Source organism: Acinonyx jubatus, chromosome A1 (genome assembly GCF_027475565.1).
Source record: "Acinonyx jubatus isolate Ajub_Pintada_27869175 chromosome A1, VMU_Ajub_asm_v1.0, whole genome shotgun sequence".
NCBI lineage: Eukaryota > Metazoa > Chordata > Mammalia > Carnivora > Felidae > Acinonyx > Acinonyx jubatus.
Window position 1 is genome coordinate 194,115,096 of NC_069380.1, and position 22,921 is coordinate 194,138,016.

At 49.3% G+C, this 22,921-nt stretch overlaps 1 protein-coding gene across 1 annotated transcript in view; it reads left to right on the forward strand.

Moving 5' to 3' along the window:
• PDE6A (phosphodiesterase 6A) overlaps positions 1-22,921 on the forward strand; it is a 63,927-nt gene extending 41,006 nt beyond the window's left edge. The window contains exons 14-22 of the mRNA XM_053200369.1: positions 170-279; positions 1,754-1,841; positions 2,025-2,125; positions 2,554-2,661; positions 16,201-16,264; positions 16,550-16,624; positions 18,435-18,518; positions 20,098-20,245; positions 21,959-22,921. Of these exons, the coding sequence (XP_053056344.1) occupies positions 170-279; positions 1,754-1,841; positions 2,025-2,125; positions 2,554-2,661; positions 16,201-16,264; positions 16,550-16,624; positions 18,435-18,518; positions 20,098-20,245; positions 21,959-22,038 (858 nt within the window). The 3' untranslated portion in view covers positions 22,039-22,921. The remainder of the gene's footprint in view (positions 1-169; positions 280-1,753; positions 1,842-2,024; positions 2,126-2,553; positions 2,662-16,200; positions 16,265-16,549; positions 16,625-18,434; positions 18,519-20,097; positions 20,246-21,958) is intronic.

Consider the following 22,921-nt stretch of genomic DNA (forward strand, 5'->3'; position numbering starts at 1 on the left):
TCCCAGAAAAACCCCCAGTCGCAGCCAAACATCTGGTCATGCTGTTGTGCCAGGGGGAGAGTCAAGGTTACACCTGTGTTTCTAAGCACCAGGCCCTGGCCCTCACACCTGCTCTGCTCCCCACCCCTGCAAGAAAGGAGTGAGTGGCACCCTCTGATTACTCTTCCAGACGGGAAAGCTGAAGCGGTACTTCACGGACCTAGAGGCCTTGGCCATGGTCACTGCTGCCTTCTGCCATGACATTGACCACAGAGGCACCAACAACCTCTACCAGATGAAGTGAGTTGGCCCTTACTGCCCGCCCCCTCTACCTCCCACTCCTGGGATTCATTACCCATATCTGAAAGGCTCTCAGACAGACTGACTCACTGGCTAAGGGGGAGTCCCACAGTTCACAGCTTCCTTCTTCCTCCTGCCCTTCTTCCTCCTGCGTAAACTCCTGTGATAGAATAATGACCCCTGAATATGTCCATGCCCCAATGCCTGGATCCTGGGACTATGCTGCCTTGTATTCAAAAGGGACTTCACAGGAGTGATTAAAGATCTTAAAATATACGGGTTATCCTGGATTCTCCCAGTGGGCCCCATGTAGTTAGAAAAGTCCTTGTAAGAGGGAGACAGAAGGTCAGAGAGAGAGAGGATGCTTCTCCTCAGAGAGGAGAAGGATGGGCCACAGCCAAGCAATATAGGTGGCCTCTACAAGCTAGGAGGCAAGGGGAACAGATTGTCCCCTACAGACTCCAGAAGGAAAGTAGCTCTGTGGATGCATCTTACTCTGAACTCCAGAGCTGTAAGATAATAGATCCTTATTGTTTTAAGCCAATAAATTTATAGTAATTTGTTATAGTGGTAATATATTAAATTCCCTCCCTCTCCTCCTTCCCCAGCTGAACTCATTTAAGCCAAATGTTACGAATATGAAGTGATGCTGGTTCATTCATTCACTTTGTATTTTGTAATGCTCCTAGTGTGAGTGTGGTAGGCCCTAGGAGGTAGGCAAAGGAGGTACCATGGCAGCAAAACAGACCTAGCCCCTGTCCTCATCGAGCTTACACTCCAGACAGCCTCTGAAACGTGGTCCTTGAACCACGGCCTTGGTGGACCTTCACGACCACCGTGTAGGCTGGGTAGAGCAGGGACCAGTGTTATGCTCATATTATGGATGAGGAAACAGAGGATCGGCCCGGGGCCCACAGCCTATAAATCATAAATAGACGCTAGAACAGTCCAATCTGAGGCTAGAGATTGTGTGTACATTTTACCTTGCGGGAAGCTAAGTACTGTGCTCAGTGCTTGCACTTAGTAAGCACTCAACAAATATTTAATGAATAAAACATGCATAAACACACCGCTTGTGGGAATTCAATGGCTTCCCCTAAAACTCCGAGTATCACATCTAGGGCTTGAAGTATGGCCCAGTGCCAATGTCATGGATGATTACAGGGAATCCATAAATCCCTGAAACTGCATGGGGTATTCTGTATGTTTGTGCTCTGGGGGCACACACTATTCAACAGACCATAACTGAAAGAGGCTCGGAATCAGTTGTGGAGAAAACTAAAGCCTGAGACTTAGGAGACCTTATGCGGTCTCGCTGTGTGACCAGCTCTTTCTCATTTCTGGCCTTCAGCCTCTCTGCCTGCAGAATTAGGAGGGGATGGGACTGGATGATGTGCTCAACCTCCTTCTTGGCCCTTCCGTGCTGATTCTGTGTGTGTGTGTGTCTGTGTCTCTCTCCTTCTCTCCCATTCAGATCCCAGAATCCACTGGCCAAGCTCCATGGGTCCTCCATCTTGGAAAGACACCACTTGGAGTTTGGCAAAACGTTGCTGAGAGATGAGGTAGGATGGGTGGGGGCCCTCTGCATTGGCTGCCGTGAGCCCCCATTTCACAAGAAGCCTCCGTGTGGCCAAGCAGTACTCTTCCCATTGGCCTGGGCTGCCTCTCCAAACAGCTGGGGTCATCATCAGTAGTTGCGTGGCTGGCCCGCCAGCATCACATCTCTTCTATGATTTTCTCTTTAGAGCCTGAATATCTTTCAAAACCTCAATCGCAGGCAGCACGAGCATGCAATCCACATGATGGACATTGCAATCATCGCCACAGACCTTGCCCTGTATTTCAAGTTGGTATTTCTTTCCTTTTTAAGAACAAGAATAACAATAACAATGAACGTGATAATAACAAACACCGTAGTTCTAACTCATTTAACATGTACTGTGTGCCGGGCGTAACACTTGTGCTGTGGAACATTAACTCTGAGTACATCCCCGGGAGTTCGGTATTATTACCCCCATTGTATCCACGGGACACTGAAATCTAGGGAAAGAGATTTGCTGAGTGAGATCAGGCAACAAATTGGTGACAGGGTCTGGGTTAGAACCTAGGTGTTGATTCTCACGCCTTGGTTCGTTAAACCTTTTGTTGTTGTTGTTGTTGTTGTTGTTAATTACGTTGCTTTACTAAGCCTCTGTCTGAAACAGCCAGTGTTAGAAGCCGGGGTGTTGCCTTATTCTGAGATGAGCTCCTTCAACGAACTGGTCTATTTTGCAGGAAGAGGACAATGTTCCAAAAGATCGTGGATCAGTCTAAGACATATGAAACTGAACAGGAGTGGACACAGTACATGATGCTGGAACAGACCCGGAAGGAAATTGTTATGTGAGTTAAGATGGGGCTTAAACCCTGGTTTTCTTTTCTTTCTTTCTTTTTTTTTAAATGTTCATTTTTGAGAGAGAGAGAGAGCAAAAGTGCACACATGTGCACATGGGATGGGGGGAGGAGCAGAGAGAGAGCGAGACAGAGGATCTGAAACAGCGCAGACCCCTAGGTGCGGCTGGAACTAACTAACCAACCATGAGGTCATGACCCGAGCCGAAGTTGGACCCTTAACCAACTGAGCCAACCAGGCACCCCAAACCCTGATTTTCTGAAGTCCAGGGTCCTAAAGTGGGATGCTGCACTGACAGGGCAGCAAGGCCTGGGGTCAAGAGAGCCCTGGGACACTTCCATTTAGGAGGCCTCCAACCCAGGAAAAAACTGAAGCTTTGCCAAGACAGAATTGCAGATATTATGGTGCGTGTTTAATTTTTGCACTAAAATACAAACCAATGTATTTTATTAACAATATTTTGTATTTTATAACAAAATATTATTGTTTTATTTTTCTTTATAGAAAAAGCATCACATTTGAAGTATTTCTATCATAAGAGTCAGAATTTTGGTAGTAAGTGATATAACTTTAAATGTTTTGATAAAACACCAAGCATTATACCAATGATGATTTGAGTGATATCTATGTGTCAATAAAAATATGCAGGCTTAGGGGCACCTGGGTGGCTCAGTCAGTTGAGTGTCGACTTCAGCTCAGATCGCGATCTCACGGTTTGTGAGTTCGAGCCCCGCGTCGGGCTTTGTGCTGACAGCTCAGAGCCTGGCGCCTGCTTTGGGTTCTGTGTCTCCTCCTCTCTCTGCCCCTCCCCTGCTCATGCTCTGTCTCTCTCTGTCTCTCAGTAATAAATAGACGTTAAAATCTTTTTTAATATGCTGACAATTTTTTTTGCATTCCTTTATATATGGCAATGTCCTGCAATATAACTCTGCTATTCACACATCAGGTACATGATTTATGTCAGATTTATAGTGCCTGGCTGGCATGAGTTCTGGTAATGGGACTCACATTTACGTTTTCTAATGAATACCTTCTTTCAATTCCCTCCGTGTGCCTCTGTGAGTCACCTCAAATGATGTTGGGGTGAGAAGTGTAAATTTGAGGCGTCTTGTGATGATGTGGCCCAAGCCAAATGATCCCCTGGCTCCCGTGTGATGAGTCCTAGGTATCGATGGTCAGGGAAGACCAGGCTTGACCAGTTCGCAAGGAAGTATCAGGCTTTATCCCCAGATGCCCCTGTGGAGATGAGGCTTGATTAAATCACAAATGTTGCAAGACCCTAAAACAGAGAAGAGGGGGCTGCTGGGACAGGCTCAGGGAGGGGGGGCAAATCGCAAGTTGTCCTTCCCTCAGCCTTGCAGCTGTCCAACCAGGCAGATCCGTTGATCTTGGGGATCTGTGTGACCTGTTCCCAGTGATCAAGGGGGCACCCTCAGGCTATGGTTGCTCCCAGGAGCTGCCCGACTGGACATTTCAAAGTGGCACCACAGAAAAATTGAACAAATGGAAAGAACACCCTGTTCTTGGTTAGGGGCACTTAATATTAAATGTGGTCTATTCTCCCTAATTAATTATTCACTTAGGGCGATTCCAAGGAAAATACATCTACTTTATTTTGGGGATCATTAGGGAGCAATTCCAAAATTCTTATTGAGAAATAAGTATGCAAGAATGACCAGAAAATTCTGAAACAGAAGAGTAATGATAGGAACCAGAAGGACTAAAGGCAGTTCAGTCCTAGGCATTAGTAAGACAGGTCCACGGGGCAGACCCTGAAGACTATGCCTGTGTTAGAAGTGGATCTTTTACCAGCGAAGAAAGGGACAAGTTCATAAATGACGTTGGGACCGTAAGGCAGTCTGATGGGTTTTTTCCTCCCTTTCTTGGTGAAACGGACACCCAGACTGAGTGTCCTACCGATTTCACTCAATTCTGACACGGTCTGTATGGAGGTAGCGTTAGAGCCCACAGGTTAAGGGCCAGTCCCACAAAGACTGCCCCCTTCTGACACCAACTGCAGGTCAAGGTTGCTACCTCTGCTCTGACCACCTGGCTATAAATCGCAGGTTCCCATGACCCCCTCCTTGGGTTCTATTAATTTGCTAGAGCAGCTCACAGGACTCGGAGAAACATTTGCTAATATCTATCAGTTGATGATAAAGGATATTATAAAGGATACAGAAAACAGCCAAAGAGATACACGGAGCGAGGTCCAGAAAGGTCACTAACCCAGGAGCTTCTGTTTCTATGGAACTGAGGTGCTCCACCAACCTGGAGGCTCAGAAAATTGCATTGTCCAAGTTTTACAGAGTCAATCTACCGTTCCCTTACCCCCACCCTTTCACAGAGGTTGATGGGTGGGGCTGAAAGTTCCAGGTCTCCATTTGCTTGGATTTGCTAGTGTCCAGTCCCACCTGAGCCTATCTAGGGACCCCACACTAAATCATGGTCATTAACCTAAACCCACAGTGGGCTCTCTATAAAGGACACTCCTGTCACTTGGGAAATTCCAAGAGTTTGGGAAGCTTTGTTCCAGGAACCAGAAACAAAGACCAATGCAATTTTGTATTATACCACAGGTGATCACAAGCCTGGATCGCTATCGCACTCCCATAGCAAAATAAGTTCCAGTTGAATCAAGGATTGTAAAATAATGAGAAAAGAAACCCAAAAAATGAGCGGGGGTGGGGGGAAGCATGGTAGAATTAAAAGGAACAATTTCAGAGTGAGCTTTCCAAAGCGTGACGTGAAAGTCAGAAGTCATAAATAGATTGATAAATTCAACTACATAAAAATGAGGGGTTTCTGCACAACACACGCAAGAATGCACAGCCGATGTCAGAATGCAAGCGGTGAGCTGGGGAAATACATCCGACGAAACTGCTGACAGAAGAATTCACTTCCTTAGGAAACAGAGTTCATACGATTCAAGAAAAAGACTAATCCATTAGAAAAGTGGGCACAAGGCTCGTTTTCCTGAGACATTTCCCAGCAAAGGAATTACAGAGGGAGATAAACATGAAAAGGTGATGACCTTACTCATAATCAGAGACATGCAAAATAAAACCACAGCGACCTATAATTTTTCACCCTTCCTACTGGCAAAGAATGAAAACGTCTGCTAGCCCACCGCGCTGGACCGAGCGAGAGGCACCGGGCAGTCCGATTCCCTGGTGGGAGCGTAAACATAGGCAGCCTCTGTGGAGGGCACTTCCTGTCAATGTGTAAATGCTCAGCCTCTGGCCCGGCAAGTCCACGTGCAGGGTTGCACCCTCCAGACAGTCTCCCACACGTGTGCCAGCCGTGTGTGCCTTTTGTACATAGCTCCTCACTGCAGCACTATTTTTAATCATGGAGAAGACTGGAAACAAATAACCACTGATGGGGGAACGGGTTAACCACGTGACAGTACTTTTATACAAATGGGATGTCATACAGACGTTACCAAGAATGATAGGGAGGGTTTCCAAGACCCAATATTTAATTTTGTTTTAAAGGGGGTGGTGGGGTGCCTGGGTGGCTCAGTCAGTTAAGTGTCCGACTTCAGCTCAGGTCATGATGTCGCGGTTTGTGAGTTCGAGCCCCAAGTCGGGCTCTCTGCTGTCAACGCGGAGCCTGCTTCAGATCCTCTGTCCCCCTCTCGCTGCCCGCCCCCCTTTCTCTCGAAAATAAATAAACATTAAAAATTATAATAATAATATGTTAAGAAGGGGGTGGTGCCTGGGTGGCTCAGTCGGTTAACTCTTGATTTCAGCTCAGGGCATGATCCCAGGGTCATGGGATGGAGTTCCTTGTTGGGCTCCACGCTGGGTGTGGATCCTGCTTAAGATTCTCTCTCGCGCGCTCGCTCTCTCTCTCTCTCTCTCTCTCTCTCTCTCTCTCTCTCCCTGTCTCCCCCTCAGCCCATCTCCCCAACTCATCCTCTCCCTCTCTCTCTTCAAAACAAAAAAAATGGCCAGAGACAGGACTTCACTGATTGCAAAAGCCAAGGTAGTTTTAATTGGAAGTCTTCAAACTGAGGTACATGAACCACTCCTACCCTCACTCCCAGCCCAAAGCCTTCCAGGAATTACAGGGGCTCTGATGGCCTCAAGGGAGTCAGCACTCTCTTTCTTAATATTATCTTCCTAAGAAAGCCCCGGAGGTGAAACACTGTCAGTTCTCTTACTCTTCGCCCTCTTTACAAAATAAAGTCATGCGTATTCGGGTTGGAAAAGCAAATCAGATTCTTTCTAACAAAAACAAGTCTGATCTGCTTCCTTTAGTGGACAGTAACTGACGGGCATTTCCAATTATGTTATATGGCAAACATTTCCTTAAGTTCAATGAGTCAAATCTGCAGCTTCTAAGTTTTGAGGAGAACAGTTAAGACCTGTTATAGGATGGGGGGCACTTGGGTGGCTCAGTCAGTTAAGCATCCGACTTCAGCTCAGGATATGATCTCACGGTTTGTGGATTCAAGCCCTGCACTGGGCTCCGTGCTGATCGCTCAGAGCCTGGAGCCTGCTTCAGATTCTGTGTCTCTCACTCTCTCTGTCCTTCCCCATTTGTGCTCTGTCTCTCTCTCAAAAATAAACATTAAAGGGGCACCTGAGTGGCTCAGTCGGTTAAGCGTCCGACTCCAGCTCAGGTCACTGATCTCCCGGTTTGTGAGTTTGAGCCCTGCATCCGGCTCTGTGCTGGCAGCTCGGAGCCTGGAGCCTGCTCTGGGTTCTGTTTCTCTCTCTATGCCCTCCCTTGCTCATGCTCTGTCTCTCTGTCTGTCTCTCTCAAAAATAAATAAACATTAAAAATTTTTAAAAAACATTTAAAAAGTAAAAAAAAAAAAACTTGTTACAGGATAAAAGCACTTTATAAAAAATATAACACTGGAAGATATATTTATTTGTTTTTTTTTTTTAAGTTTATTGATTTTTGAAGGGGAGAGAGACAGAGCATGAGCGGGGGAAGAGCAGAGAGAGAGGGAGACACAGAATCCGAAGCAGGCTCTAGGCTCGGAGCCGTCAGCACAGAGCCCGATGCAGGGCTTGAACTCACGAACCGCGAGATCATGACCTGAGCCAAAGTCAGATGTTTAACTGACTCAGCCACCCAGGTGCCCCTGGAAGATACATTTAAATTAATAATGTTTTAATTGACCTCACCCATTCTGAGTATCTTGGCTTAACCAGAATGCCTCCGAGAAAGTGCCAGCGGTGTAATTAATAGTCATAATGAGGAGCCTTAGTGAAATCTTAATGGCATGCTTCCCAGAAATTGAGGAAGTGCATGATTCTAAGGTTTGCCTCAAACAAAATTGAAGGAGAACCGAATTGAATTGTCAGCTGATAGATCATTCAGAATAATGATCACAGTACACTTTTTTTCACAGCTGATCTGAAAGAATTGGGTGACATCACTATAACAAAACGTCCAGTCCCACGGCTTCTAATTACTTGCGTCTATAAAAATTTAAAAATTGGCATAAAACACATGCTAAGTCCTATCTTAGTCTAGCAATAAGAAACACTCATTAACTGATGTTCCAAAAATGGCCCCATCCCGTCTCATTAAGAGATGAATTCCCAAAAAAATTTACTTCGAGCATTTAATAATTATTTCTAAAGCCAGGTAATATATTTTGTTGTATTGATTAGTTGTGTAATACAATAGATTTTAAAAAGGTTTTAATACTTGAAGGCCTATGGCCAAAGAAAATATCTCCAGTGATATCATTCCAATTAATGGGCACATTTGGTTGCAGATTAAGTGTGAGATGGTGGTCCGTGAAAGGCTTCGTGTATTTACATGCTTGAGAGTCTTTCATTGGTATGCATATATACACATATACATGCAGACACATATATACTTGCATATATACACATGTACATATACACACATGCATAAAACATTAGGATAAAATCTGTGAGTGCAGTCAAGGGGAAATACAAGCTTATGGTGAAAAGGAAAGATGTAAAACCCCAGACTCTTAAAGAAAAGCTTGTCCGTGTATTTAAAAAAATTTTTTTTAATGTTTTATTATTTATTTTTGAGAGAGAGGGGGGCAGAGAGAGAGAGAGAGAGAGACACAGAATCTGAAGCAGCTCCAGGCTCTGAGCGGTCAGCACAGAGCCTGACACGGGGCTCGAACTCATGAACTGAGAGATCGCGACCTGAGCTAAAGTCAGACGCTTAACTGACTGAGCCACCCAGGTGCCCCATTGTTTGTTTATTTTTAAATGGATCATGGGCTGATGGTTGATACGAAACTACTAGGCCCTTTAGATTCCTCTGTATTTAAAGAATGATGTAACAATTTCATTCTAAAATGCCAATATTTACAATGTGCTGCAAATTAGACCCTTTGCAAATATTTAAGCTCATGATGAAATAGTCATCAACTTAAAAACGCGTAAGAAAGTAAGCAGTTTTCAAAATCCTTCAGGTAGGCACCGAGTAGAATGTTGGAAGACTTGTAAAGCAGGGTTTCTCAACCTTAAGGTTAGTTATGAACACTGTTGACGTCTGGAGACAACGGTGTGTCGCAAAGAGCTGTGCATTGTAGGATGTTTAACAGCATCCCTGATCTCTCTCTGCTAGATGCCCGTGGCAACCTCCTCTTTAGCTGCGATACACAAAAATATCTCCGAACATTGCCAAATAACCCCTAGGGACAAAAATAGTCCCTGACCGAAAGCCACAGCTCTGAAGCAAACTTGGGGTCCATACATGACATATAATTAGAGCTTCATACCTGGGTAGAGTGTGGCTGTTACACGAAGGGCTTCGGCACCAGGGTTCAAGTCTCAGCTCTCTCACTTATTGCTTAGTGTGACTTTGAACAGGTAACTTCGCCTCTCTGTGCCTCAGTTTCCTCATCTGCTCAAAGAGCGTGAAGGACCCTACCTCATAACCCTCGCTTACGGATTATCATGGGGGCTGAGCTGGGGCATGGAGTGCTGTGCTGTTCTGCTCACAGCATGCAGTGGTGTTGGGAACTTACTGTGGTTTGATAAGATGTATGTATTTGTCTTTGTACCCAGTTCCCCGGCACAGAGCTCTAAAATCCTTGGAATTCTCCGAGTGGTAAGAGTGATAGGAGCGTCTTTTGTTCTAATGAGGTGACTCTGGGTGGGATCTGGAGAGCTTCAAGATGGGGGCTGATCACCAGAAAGACCGAGCCCTGAATAGAAGCTTGGAACTTTCAGCCCCACCCCCAGTCTCTGGGGAGAACAGAGGGACTGGAGATTGAGTTAGTCACCGATGGCCAATGCTTACACGATAAAAACCTCCACAGAAACCTCTGGACAAAAGAACGCAAAGAGCTACAGGGTTGCTCAACACATGGAGGTGCTGGGAGGGTGACAAGTCTGAAGAGGGTGTGGAAACTCTGCATGCGCCCCACCCCCACCCCGTACCTTCTCCCAGGCCTCTTTTCCATTGGCTATACCGGAAGTGTACCCTTCATCATGAACTGGTAAATATGAGTTTCCCTGAGTTTTGTGAGCTGTCCCAGCAAATTTTTGAATCTGAAGGCGGTGTTTGTGGGAGCCCCCGACTTTGTACCCTCGTCGGACAGAAGCGTGCGAGGTAACTTGGGGATGTGATACTTGTGACTGACTTCTGAAGTGAGGGCAGTCTTGTGGGGACTGAGCCCTTGACCGCGTGGAGTCTGACAGTTCACGTCAGGATTGAACTGTGGGACACGAAGTTGGTGTCAGAATTGTTTGTGGTGAGGAAAAAACTCAATGCTCCCCCCACCCCCAAGTGCCTTGATTACCTTGGAGGGCTCCTATGCTCCTGCCCCCTCTAGTCTGAGGTCCACACCTAACCCCCTGACACATCCTAAACCAACGGACTTCCTCCAGCTGCACAGCTAGTTCTGAGGCCACCCTACTTTGGTAGGTTTACTTTGGGCCGAGGTGTTAAAGTGACTCCAGACTGAGGGCACGACCGCCCGTTCTTCATGAAAGTCTTTCCCTCTCCCCCGAATTTCCGGTTTCACTCCTCGCAGCCTGACCAAACCGTGAGTTGGGAGGGCTTCGGGGTCCTCTCTAGTGCTGGGGTGTGAGAGCTGCCCGCCTGTTTTCATTCCCCTCGTGAGCTAAAGGGCCTTGTACGTGTTTAAATATGTGGGGGGAACGAATCAAAAGAAGAAGACTATTTCCTGACAGATAAAAAGTGTAAGGAGTTCAAATTTCAGAAACCATAAATAACACTTGCTTTTCCCACAGAGGGCCACATAATGACTTCGGTGGGTCCTAGGCACTGTTGTCTCCGTGGCTTTTTCCACCATTAAAATAAGTTTTTAAGGGGCGCCTGGGTGGCTCCTTCGGTTAAGTGTCCAACTTTAACTCAGGTCGTGATCTCATGGTCCATGAGTTCGAGCCCCAGGTTGGGCTCTGTGCTGACAGCACAGAGCCTGGAGCCTGCTTCAGATTCTGTCTCCCTTTCTCTGCCCCCTCCCCCAAATAAACGTTTAAAAAATTTTAAATAAGTTTTTAAAAAATGATATTTTAAGACTGTGTTGGTATAAAGACACATAATGCAGGTTGAATTCACTCTTACATATTCGGCATTATTGTATTTTTTTTTTTTCTTCTGGCTTTAAGAGAAATGAAAACTCCGGGCACCTTAGTGGCTCAGTCGGTTGGGGGGTCCTACTTCGGCTCAGGTCATGATCCCCTGGTTCATGAGTTTGGGCCCCGTGTCAGGCTCTGTCCTGACAGCTCAGACCCTGAAGCCTGTTTCAGATTCTGTGTCTCCCTCTCTCTGCCCCTCCCCCGCTCCTGTCTGTCTCTCTCTCTCTCTCTCTTAAAATAAGTAAACATTAAAAAAAATTTTTTTTAAGTAAAAGGAATTAAAATTCAAATATTTTCATGGGCCCCTAAAGTATCCTGGGCCCTAGGCACTCTGCCTTTACTTACCTATGGCTGCATTTGCATCACTATGCCAGAGATGAGTAGTTGAAATAGAGCCCACGTGGTCTGCAAAACGGAAATCATTTACAAGCCGGCTCTCCCGCTAGTGTTTTACTGATGAGAGAGTGAGGACCTGGGAGACAGCGCGACTTACCTCGTGTCCCACGGGCGTTACTAGAGGGTCGAGGGCTGGAGCCTGCCACCTCCCCCTCTCCTGCACACCCACAGCTTTCCCAGGCTTCCTTAGGGGCTCCCCCGCAGGCCACGCCCTCCAGGCCAGGTGCAATTCCGGGAGTGTCTGAACACCTGGGCTGGGTGGGCTGGGATGCTTTCCAGGGCAGGGGCAGCCGGGGTCAGGGACAAGTGCCACTGGGCCGCACAGCGGAGCCGAAGGGACATTTTTGCCTGGAGGATGGACCCGGTGAGCAGGAGCTCGGCTTCTTTCCATCAGCCCGCCCCACACACCTGCGCGACCCCAAACAAAACGGTTAATGTGATCAAGCTGATGGTAATGAAGATGAGGCCAGTGTGTGCACTTGACAGAATCATCTTATGTGATGGCCACAGTCCCCCCAGGGTGAATACACGCCCTTGAACCGTGTGAAATCGCTGCCTTTTGATCGTGTTTGACCCACAAAGTCAGAATTTCATGGTCCCATCTAATACGATTTATCTCCCTTTACACGGGAACAGGCAGACGCTCAAAGACATTAAGTCGAGAAGAGCTGAGATCGAGTTGCTCTGATTCCCCAGCCCCGCGTGGCTTTTTATAGACCGCTCTCCCGCCAACTCGACGCCCCCCTCCTCCTGAGGCCTCTCGCTTACCCAGAGGCTGAGGCCCACGTGTCTCCATACACAAAGCCTTCGTGACTTACTCGTGCTCTCTTCTCTGCGTGGTAGCCTCGCTGTCTTTTGCTCTCCCCCATCCTGACACCTCCCTCTTCCGGACTTTGCATGTCTCATCTATCCCCACACCCTGTCCAGTTTACTTCTTAAATGCCTTATCTGGACACTTCCTTTTATTGCCACCTCTGTTTCTGGCCCTGGTCCTGTAGGCTTTCCTGGCTGGGCTCCCTGCCATGTTCCCGTCCCCTCCACACTAACGCCACAGCGATCCCTGTAAAATGCAAATCTGATTGCTTCACCCTTCTGTTCAAACTCTTCAGCGGCTTTTCCCGTTGCTGTAGGCACGAAGAAGGTCCCTCGCCAAGGCCCAGGATCTGCGGTCCCGCCCTTGCTGTCTCCTGGGCCTCACCTTACCCTCTTTCCTGCTGCTTCTTTCCTCCCACCTTCTAGCTCTTTGAATGTGCCCGGCTTCCTTCCACCAGGGCCTTTGCACTGGCTGCTCTCTCCACCTGGAATGTGTTTCCGCACCTGCTTCTTTGCCAGATTCGCGGCTACGCTGCCTACAGACATCGGCTCTCCGGTCACTTCCTTGAGGAAGCCCTCCCTGCCTTTTCAGACGTATTCTCCTAGAATAGAATTCCTTTCTTTCAGAGCACCTGTTTGTGTACACGTTTACGTTCGTTTGTGTGGCGGATGTGTGACTCCCCAACTTGTCTGTAAGGTCTCTGAGAGCAGGGACCCTGTGAACCAGCCCCCGCCTGGTCCCTGCATACCAGTACAGGGTGGATAGATGGAGGCTTCCTACCTTCTGGGGAGCAGGGAACTACCTCCTGCAGGACACTCTGCCCTGTGGCGATCTCGCATACTCTCCACCACATCGCTGCTGCTCGCTGTTCCCTTTCTTAGAGAACTCCTATGCACCCCTCAGGGCCCCTCTCCACCATCTTGCATGCCCCCTGAGCTGAGCCAGTTGCACTCCCCTTTGGATATTTTTTTTTCCTCTTCCACCTTGTACTTCTTTCTGCCATCTCACTTAGCATATTGTGATGACAGTTTCTTACTATCTTTTCTCTGAGTGACTGTGAGCTCTCTTCCAGCCTCTCTGGATGCCCAAAACCTAGCGCGGCACCTTGGCCCCACAGCACCTAAGGAGGTGGTGCTGAAGTGAATACAGTGCCTTGTCTTTAGGGCACGAGGCTTTGGATTTGCTTCTCTGGCGCTCAGGTAGCCTCATTCCCGCCCCCCGCCCCCCCCCCCCGCCTGCCCCCGCTCCCCCATTCCCAGGCACACAATCTCTGTCTGTAAAACACTTAGGTTATGTTTCCCCAACTGTGGGAGTGATATTCACATGATCTCTCCAGCCAGGGACAATAAACATCCCGTGCTCTCGGGACACCTAACCTCTGACGGGTAACAAGGAGCCAGTGACTCTCGTATGCGTGGCCTAACGTGCATTTGCTTGGCTTATTTGATGACAACACGTCTACAACACTTGATATTAAGCATAGGGTGCATATTTTGAAGCTATTCCAAAGTATAAAGGGGTTTCAAAGGAATGTATGCATTTCTGAAAGCTTAATTACTTAACGAGTTCCACGAATTTTGGAGGGTTTGCTTAATGAGACGTCATTAAACCTGTTAATATTTCATGAACGGCTCTTTATTGAGGTATAGCTGACATGCGCTGTTACACTGGTGTCCGGTGTACAACATAGCGATTTGACGACTCTATAGCTTCTGCCCTGCTCCCTGCAAGTATAGTCCCTGCCATCTGTCACCATACAGCACTGTTACAATACCATTGACCGTACTCCCTGTGCCGCCCTTCCTCCCCAGAGCTTACTCCATAACTGGAAGCCTGTATCTCCCACTCCCCTACACCCATTTTTACCCATTCCGTCAGCCCCCCTCCTCTGGCAAGCATCAGATTGTTCCTTGAGTAATTCTGAAGGCTTCCCAGACCAGCTTCTGTAAACTATGCCAGATACAGCTGGTTACTTGTAAAAATCGTCCGAATAGCAAGGGCGCCAGCCTTCTCCCCTCTCCCGCACCCCTGCCCACCGAGTCTCACCAGATCAGGCTGACCCCGCCAAGGTGGCTTTCCCAGCCAGCAGGCACGGCTGCAGACCAGGCCCACCTCCCTGAATCACTGCGGCAGATCCCCCCTCCTTCCTTCCCACCCTCTCCTTTCTGTTCCACCCTCCAGGTATTGCCAACCTGCCTGCCCACAGCACGGCTCTGAAGAGGCCACGGCTGGGCCCTCAGCTTTCAATAGCTCTCCGTTGCTTATCGGCTACCGCTTACACTTCCCAGCTTGGAATGTAATATCCACCCCACATGGCCCTGGATTCCCATCCCGGACGTTCATGCCACTCTGCCCCCATTCTCTGGAACACTTTCGCAAATTCCCTCCGTCCTCCAGTGCTTTGTCGGTGTCCCTCCTTGTCTGTCTTATATTGTGCCTACCTAGATTATGATACCTGTCTTAACCTTCTTCCTATTCTTGTGAAACTCTTTTAGGAGTTTATCTTTCTTCTTCTTTTTCTAAATGTTTATTTATTTTTGAGAGAGAGTCAGATGGGGAGACGCAGAATCCGAAGCAGGCTCCAGGCTCTGAGCCGTCAGCACAGAGCCCGACGCGGGGCTCGAACTCACGGACCGTGAGCTCATGACCTGAGCTGAAGTCGGACGCTTAACCGACTGAGTCACCCAGGCATCCCAAAGAGTTTAATTTTCAATCCTTTCCTTCTCTAATCCTTCCCTCTACTTCTTAAGACAAGGCTTCCTCGAAATGACTGATGTGGCATTTGGCATGCCGGGCGTTTTTAATGGGGGTGATCATCACCCCACCGAGGGCAAAAAGCGGTTCTTGGTGGAAGAGCAAAAAAACCTCAGATATTACAGTGATCTGTGACCCTCCAAACAGATATACAGTGTGTCCATGGTATTAACATTTCCTGCTGGAGGGAATACAGAAAAAATGTCTGAAAAGGCTCTCTGATGTGAACGGTGGAGAATGACCAGAAAAAGGTTGAGAAACGTCGGTCTCTCCTAAACAGGGGAGAAAGAACTCCGAAGAGGTGCTGAGATCTAAATGAAATGGATGTTTTAAAAGGCCAAGAACTGTGTCACATCATAAAAACCCCATATACATTCATAATAATCGCCAGTATCTATCATGCACATGCCAGGTCCAGGCACTCTGCCAAGGTTTACACACATGTTCTCGGGTGAGATCTCATGATCTCATTTAACCTTGCCCCCGTTTCATGTACCATTATTATTACAGATAAGGAAACTGAGGCTTAGAGAGGCTGGTTTAATTGCCCCATGCCAAACTCTTGGTAATTGACAGAGGCAGGATTTTAACCTCCATCTGACTTCAAAGCCTGCCCTCCAGATGCCTCGCAGAAGTGAGCCCCTCACTCCTGGTGAGCCCTGGGAGCACTCTCCCGCACAGAGAGAGGAGAGACAGTTAAAATTAACCAGAGCTTGCAGCCTTTTTTTTTTTTAATTTTTTTTTTTAAAGGTTTATTCATTTTCAGAGACAGGGAGGGACACAGCCTCAGGGTGAGGGGGAAGGGGTAGAGAGGGAGCACAGAATCCGAAGCAGGTTCCAGGCTCTCAGCTGTCGGCACAGAGCCCGACGCGGGGCTCGAACTCACAGACCGCGAGATCGTGACCTGAGCCGAAGTCGGACGCCCAGCCGACTGAGCCACCCAGGTGCCCCGCACTTGCAGCCTTCAAAAGCTCTGGGCTGATGGATGGTGTCCTTGTGTCCAGGGCCATGATGATGACCGCCTGCGATCTCTCAGCCATCACCAAGCCCTGGGAGGTACAGAGTAAGGTATGGAGCCCTCCTGACCTGAGAGGAGGGGAGTCCCAGCATCACGACAGCAGCCGGTGCAGCTTGGACTCCAGCTCCAGAGGCGGCCCCGCTTCGTCTCCTCCTCCTCTGCCAGGACATGGAAGCCACTTTAGTGCCCTCTCCAGTGATGCCAACAAAGGGGGTGGCGAGGCAGGGGTGGGGTTGAAGCGTTTGCTGAGCTGGAAATGCCCCCCAGGAGGGGTGGGAGCAGGGGCAGGAGGATGGGAGCTGCGGCTTGACTTTTTGGGGGGTTGTCTGTTGCAGGTAGCTCTGCTGGTTGCTGCCGAATTCTGGGAACAAGGTGACCTGGAGCGCACAGTGCTGCAGCAGAACCCCATCGTGAGTAGGGGATGGGGCGTCAGCCTGATGTGGGGTGTGTGTGATCTCACCCTGACACACAGACGGGCCCCCTGACACAGACATGTGTGATCTTACCATAGAGATGAACTTTTCCTAATACACTGGTCGTCAAGGCATGGTCCCCAGGCCACCAACAACCTCATTGCTAGGGAACATGTCAGAGATGCCAATTCCCGGCCCCCATCCTAGACCTACCGCAGCAGGAACTCTGGATGTGGGCTCAGCAGATGTGTGCCCTCCTAACCGACAAGCCCTCCTGAAGTCTGAGAACCCTGCTTTAATGTACTGGCTCACTCAGCCAGGTAGAGATTGACAAGTGAACACCAAAACAGATTTCCTTTCATTTCCCACAGTCCAGGGGGCCACCTCCCCAGGCCCTGTTCTAACAGTCCAGAGCGTACAAGGGGAGGACCTGGTCAAGCTGAGCACCCATCCACGTTGAGAGCAGGTGTGGCAGGGACAGCCGGTGGGCTCCCCACCTGAGATGGGCGCCCCCCCCCCCCCATGAGAGGTTAGCCAAGTGAGGGCGGGGCTAGGAAGTAGAAGCGGGGTAGGAGGGAGTGACATTCTGGGGACAAAGCCGTTGATGGAGATGGGGGTGGGAGAAGCCTGTGGCAGAGCAGAGGGCACGCTGGGGCGCCCACGTGAGGCTTGGACAGGGACTGAGGGGGAGTACAGGCAGTGAGGGTTGTGCAAGCCTCAGGGCGGGCAGGCAGGGAGCGTCCCAACCTGAGTAGCAGGGGGCCACCGGTTTGGATCTCTCTTTTTTCTTTCCCAGGTTTTCACATGTGGAGAGACCAGTGAAAGAACCCTAGAGATCCCACCAGCCAGGTTCAACTGCTAGTGAGAGTCAGCCATTCTCGTTTTATCTATGCCCCCAGCTCAGGCATTTTCTTATCTTTTAGCTGAAGTATCTTAAAGTAAATTCCAGATGTTACCACTTCTTCCCTAAATACTTCGGTTTGCCTCTCTGAGAGATAAGAAACTCACACACAGTATGCAAGCACACACACACACACACACACACACACACACACACACACTACCATTATTACGCTCACAAAATCAGTAATAATTCTTTAAGGTCATCCAATCCTCAACCTCTGTTTATTTTCCCTGATCGAGTGAAAAAAATAATTAGGTTGATTTGTTCAAATCAGGATCCAGTCAAGGGACCACATTCCCTCCGGTTGTTGTGTCTCTCAAATCTCTTTCAATACATAGCAATTTTCTCCTCTTTTTTTTTTTTTTTATAAATATATACGTGGCATGTATTTATCTGTTGAAGACCGTGGGTCTTCTGTTGTGTAGTTGCCCACATTCTGGATTTGGCTGATTGCACCCTCATGGTGTTATTTAATACGTTCCTTTATCCCCATATTTCTTGGAAACTGCTAGTCAGATCTGGAAACTTGATGAGTTCAGGTTTAGGTGGGTGTTTTGTTTTGTTTTGCTTTGTTTTGTTGTGAATAAGAATGCTTCATAGGTAGGGGCGCCTGGGTGGCTCAGTTGGTTAAGCGGCCGACTTCAGCTCAGGTCATGATCTCGCGGTTTGTGAGTTCGAGCCCCGCGTCAGGCTCTGTGCTGGGAGCTCAGAGCCTGGAGCCTGTTTCAGATTCTGTGTCTCCCTCTCTCTGTTCCACCCCCGTTCACACTCTGTCTCTTTCTGAAAAATAAATAAAGATTAAAAAATTAAAAAAAAAAAAAGAGAATGCTTCTTAGGTAGAGTAGGTCCTGGCATCATGCCAAGAGGAGCTGGGTACAGTTAACTCTTTCTCCTCCATGACAGCCCATGATGGACAGAAACAAGGCGGATGAGCTCCCCAAGCTTCAGGTCGGCTTCATTGACTTTGTCTGCACCTTTGTCTACAAGGTAGGTCCTTTGCTTTCTCAGGCTAAGCAAGGTGTCCTTGATAAACCCAGGATTCCCAACAGCATCAGGAATAATAAACCCTGGCAGGTGGGTGACCAGCGGGTGATAGTTTACAAAGAGCTTCTCATCTGCAACGGCATTTGGTCCTCAGGACGGCCCAACGAGGGTCTTGAGTGGTAATGTACCCAGGCCAGAGTCTGGGGCTTCATGCACTCTAGGTGCTCAGTACCATGGGGACAAATGACGAAGCCCAGTTTCAGACAGGAAAGGGGGAGGCCATGGGATGCACGCCCTCCTAACTTCCCTGGTTGGTGGAAATGTGATAGGTCAAAGTAGCCCAATTGTCAAAAGACAATCTGGGATTTCTTTGAGCCGATGCTCACGGGTAAAGTCCTCCTCCTGGAAACCCACTGCTCCCAACTCTGTGTTATTTGTGCCACCACCCACCGCCCGTTAGTCATTTTTATTTCGGCCATGTTACACATGAGGAGGCAGAGGTCAGAGATGAGAAATGACAGGGCCAGCGTCGCTGGAGGCGGCCTCGAGCCGGGACTAGAGCCGGGATGCCTGACCCTGGTTGAGGGCTCTTTCTGCTGCACTAGGGAGAAGGGCACATGCTCTCAGAGCAGACAGGGGCCACTCTGTCATAACATGGCTAATTGGGGTGCTCCGAGCAACAAGGTAGAGTCGCCGTGCTCCCCACTATCATCAGGAATATTATTAAACCGGGTAGGCGAGGCCGAGTGCCCTCCGTGTGCTATCACAGCCCTGCGAGGATGGCTGAGGCAGAGCTCTGTAGGTCACCGCCCCGCGGTCACACAGTTTGTGGCAGAACTGGATCCAAACCCGGCAGCTCTGAGCACAGCCGACTCTGGCCGGAACTCCACAGTGGACCCTGGAATTGCTGTTCTCACCTTGAGCAAATCTACTCCATCAACCTGCACTTTGATTTCCTCGCCTGAAAATCCCGGAGGGATGCATCCCGTTTTCCCACCTCCCAGGAGTATCTGGGGATCAATGGAGATAAAGCACTCCATAAACTGCAATGTACTGTGCTCAAGGCATTATTTGCATTCTTGGAGCTAAGAGACTTTCAGAATCCCCTTCGCAAATCCCAATTTCATTCAGCAAATGTTTTCTGGTGTCTTTATACCCCAGACACTGTCTTTTCACCCCAGTGAACAAGGCGCCGCTGTCCCTGCCCTCTCCAAGTTCACAGCCCCTGGGGGAGACGGGCAAAGGGAGTCATTACAATGAAATGACATGTGGAAGAGAGGCTTCTGGAGCTTCTAACAGGGGACTCTACTTACCCAGAGGGTTCAAAATGGTGAAGAGGAGAGGGCAGCAGATCTGGAGGAGTCCGGAAGCCAGGTGAAGGACATGGGGACTGCCACAGGAGGGTTTTAAGCAGGAGAGGGATGGATGAGCCCCTGCACTGCAGCCCTCCCCCCACCAGTGTCAGCATCCCACCGCCCCAGGCAGCTCATTCCCGTGCTGGGCATTCTCAGCCATGCCTCCCCCTCGCTGGACCCTGGGCCATGCCCCCCCCCCCCCATGCCAGAGGCCCTCTCTTTTCCAGGAATTCTCCCGTTTCCATGAAGAGATCACTCCCATGCTGGATGGGATCACCAACAACCGCAAGGAGTGGAAGGCGCTCGCGGATGAGTACGATGCCAAGATGAAGGCGTTGGAGGAGGAGAAGCAGAAGCAGCAGGCAGGCACGCAAGGTTTGTGGACAGGGGAGACGAGGAGCCCTGTCCCCACCCACTAAACACTCACAGCCTGGTCGCAGGGCCCCATACGTGTGGGCCCGTCCAGGCGTCCCCACCTCCTCTGATCGCTCTCATTCTGCATTTTGGGGCCTTGAGGCTTGCTGACATGAAGTACCATGGCCAAATCATACAGTTAGTAAGCGGCAGAGCCTAGTTCCCAAGACTGAACCTTCTACCAAGGATTTCCGGCTGCCCCCCAACCAGTGTAGGACAGAACAATTCCAGGGCTGTGGACATAGAGCCCTACCCAGGGGCAAGGGAGAAAACCTTTGAAGGAATTTTAGGGGCCCTATTTCTGACTTTCTGTCTGATGTTTGAGTAGTGTCTATACCAGCACGAGCCCTTTCTTGCACACTCTCGGTGATGGAGGGCTCACTACTATGCATAACATCCTCATTCCGTATCAGTGTTAGAAAGCTCTTCCTTGAACCACAATTCTCCTTGTGGAAGCCTCCACCTGGCGGCCGCAGCCCTGCCTTCCAGAATCAAGTGGGATGTTTGCTCCAGCCCTTCCCAACTGAGAGCACATTCTCCCTCTCTCCAGTCATTTCTTTTACTGATTGTGTGGGTCCAGTTCCGTCATGGGACATGACATGTAGTCCTGGCCCCCCCTCTGACTTCCCTCCTCTGCACACCTGCCCCTCTGCCCACCTTGGTAACGCGGACACTGTCATGGCTCCAGTTCTGCTCGGGGCATCGTGGGGTGATTCTAACCTGGTGGCTGCAAATGTGGGGCTACCATTTACGTTTTGCAAGCCGTGCTGTCTGCACGGCCCCAGTGTCCTATCCGTGACAGTCATCATAGATTTGTACGGTTATTACAATTTTCCAGAAATGGCAGTAAAGTGTCCGGAGGACGAGGCATCTTTGTCTCATTTGCAAATTATCTTTTGGGCTAGCGGCAGCTCTGTGCAAACTCGAAGCCTGCAGATGTCTTTTGTTTGGCCTGCATTCTGTTCGCGTGAATTTGCTGTCCGCGTTTTAAAACGGGGATATTTCTGGGGCGCCTGGTTGGCGCAGTCGGTTAAGCGTCCGACTTCAGCCAGGTCACGATCTCACGGTCCGGGAGTTCGAGCCCCGCGTCGGGCTCTGGGCTGATGGCTCAGAGCCTGGAGCCTGTTTCCGATTCTGTGTCTCCCTCTCTCTCTGCCCCTCCCCCGTTCATGCTCTGTCTCTCTCTGTCCCAAAAATAAATAAACGTTGAAAAAAAAAATTAAAAAAAAATAAATAAAACTGGGATATTTCCGATTTTGAACATCCAAATCTCCAACCTTTCTTTAAGAAAAAAAAAATGTATATATCAGTATTTGGCCACACCAGTCTGCTTTTCTGCAGGACGATTAGCTGGAGCTGAGTGGCAAATGCCCCCTTTAGACAGGATAGGGGATCGCTCTGGTTTGCCACTGTCTCAACACCACCCACTGCTGTCTCCCAGACAGTGTGCCGAGTGTTGGTGGGTCATTTATCATCACCATAGTGGTTCCCTTTTTCTTAGAGAAATGGCCTTGGTTCCTCGGATTCTCCTGACACGTGGCTCGCCTTCTGCATGTGTGGTTGGTTACCTGTTGGCCTCCGAAAGCCCCCGAGTTTGCAACTCTTGGTCTAAACCAGGGCGAAAGGGAAGCGCGCGCCTCCTCTCACCCGGTGTATTCTCTTTCTTGTCCGCAGCGGCGGCGGGAAATCAGCCCGGGGGCAACCCCGGTCCAGCAGGGGGCGCACCAGCATCCAAGTCCTGCTGCATCCAGTAGCCCAGCCCGGCATCAGCTGACCAGAATGGTCCCACCCTCGTGGAAAGAGATTCCCCCAAGCCGGCGGAAACCCAAAAACCTTCTTGAGAAGTAAAAGAGTCCTAGGACTTGAAAGCGGAACGAGAATTTAGCTTACATCCTATCTAGTGGTTTTTCTTTCCATCATTTTTTTTTTCAGTTTTGAGTACTTTTGCGCGAAAACCAATCACCCATCCTTTTCCATTTCTTTCGCATTTTTTCCCTTAGCTCTAGTCATTTTTCTTTTCAGCTTGATGGTATTTTGTTTTTAAGTTTACTCATTTAAGTAATCTCTACCCCCCATGTGGGACTCGAACTCACAACCCCGAGATCAAGGGTCTTCTGCGCTTCAGACTGCGCCAGCCAGGGGCCCCTTACCTGAAGTATTTGCCAGCACATTTCAGACGTATCATTTAGCTCCTCCATTACACATCTTTAAAAACATCCGGGCGTTTTCTAATATAACCCCATCATTATCACATGCAGCAAATGAACACCTCATATCGAGGGGTGGTTGATGCTGTGATGAGCTGTGCAGACCCTTTCCTGAAGAGTAAAGGACGTGTGGTCCCCACAGCTGTCCCTCGGAGATTCCCGCAGCTGCAGGGAGATCCTTGACCCAAGGTCACGGCCTTCCCCGGATGGCCTATGCCCATGACAGACCTATGCCAGGTGTTAAGGCCTGGCCGTGTTGGCCCAACCCAGGACAACTCCACAGGGCCATTCCAGTTCTAGGACTCTCGGTGGGGTCACCACGGCCGTCGCCGGCGCTCCGTCACAGCTCGGCCTCTCCCTCTGCCCATCCCCGCTCCCTTCCCTGCCCCAGGTGTTGGTCCCGTGGGCACCCCTTAATAAACATCCTGCA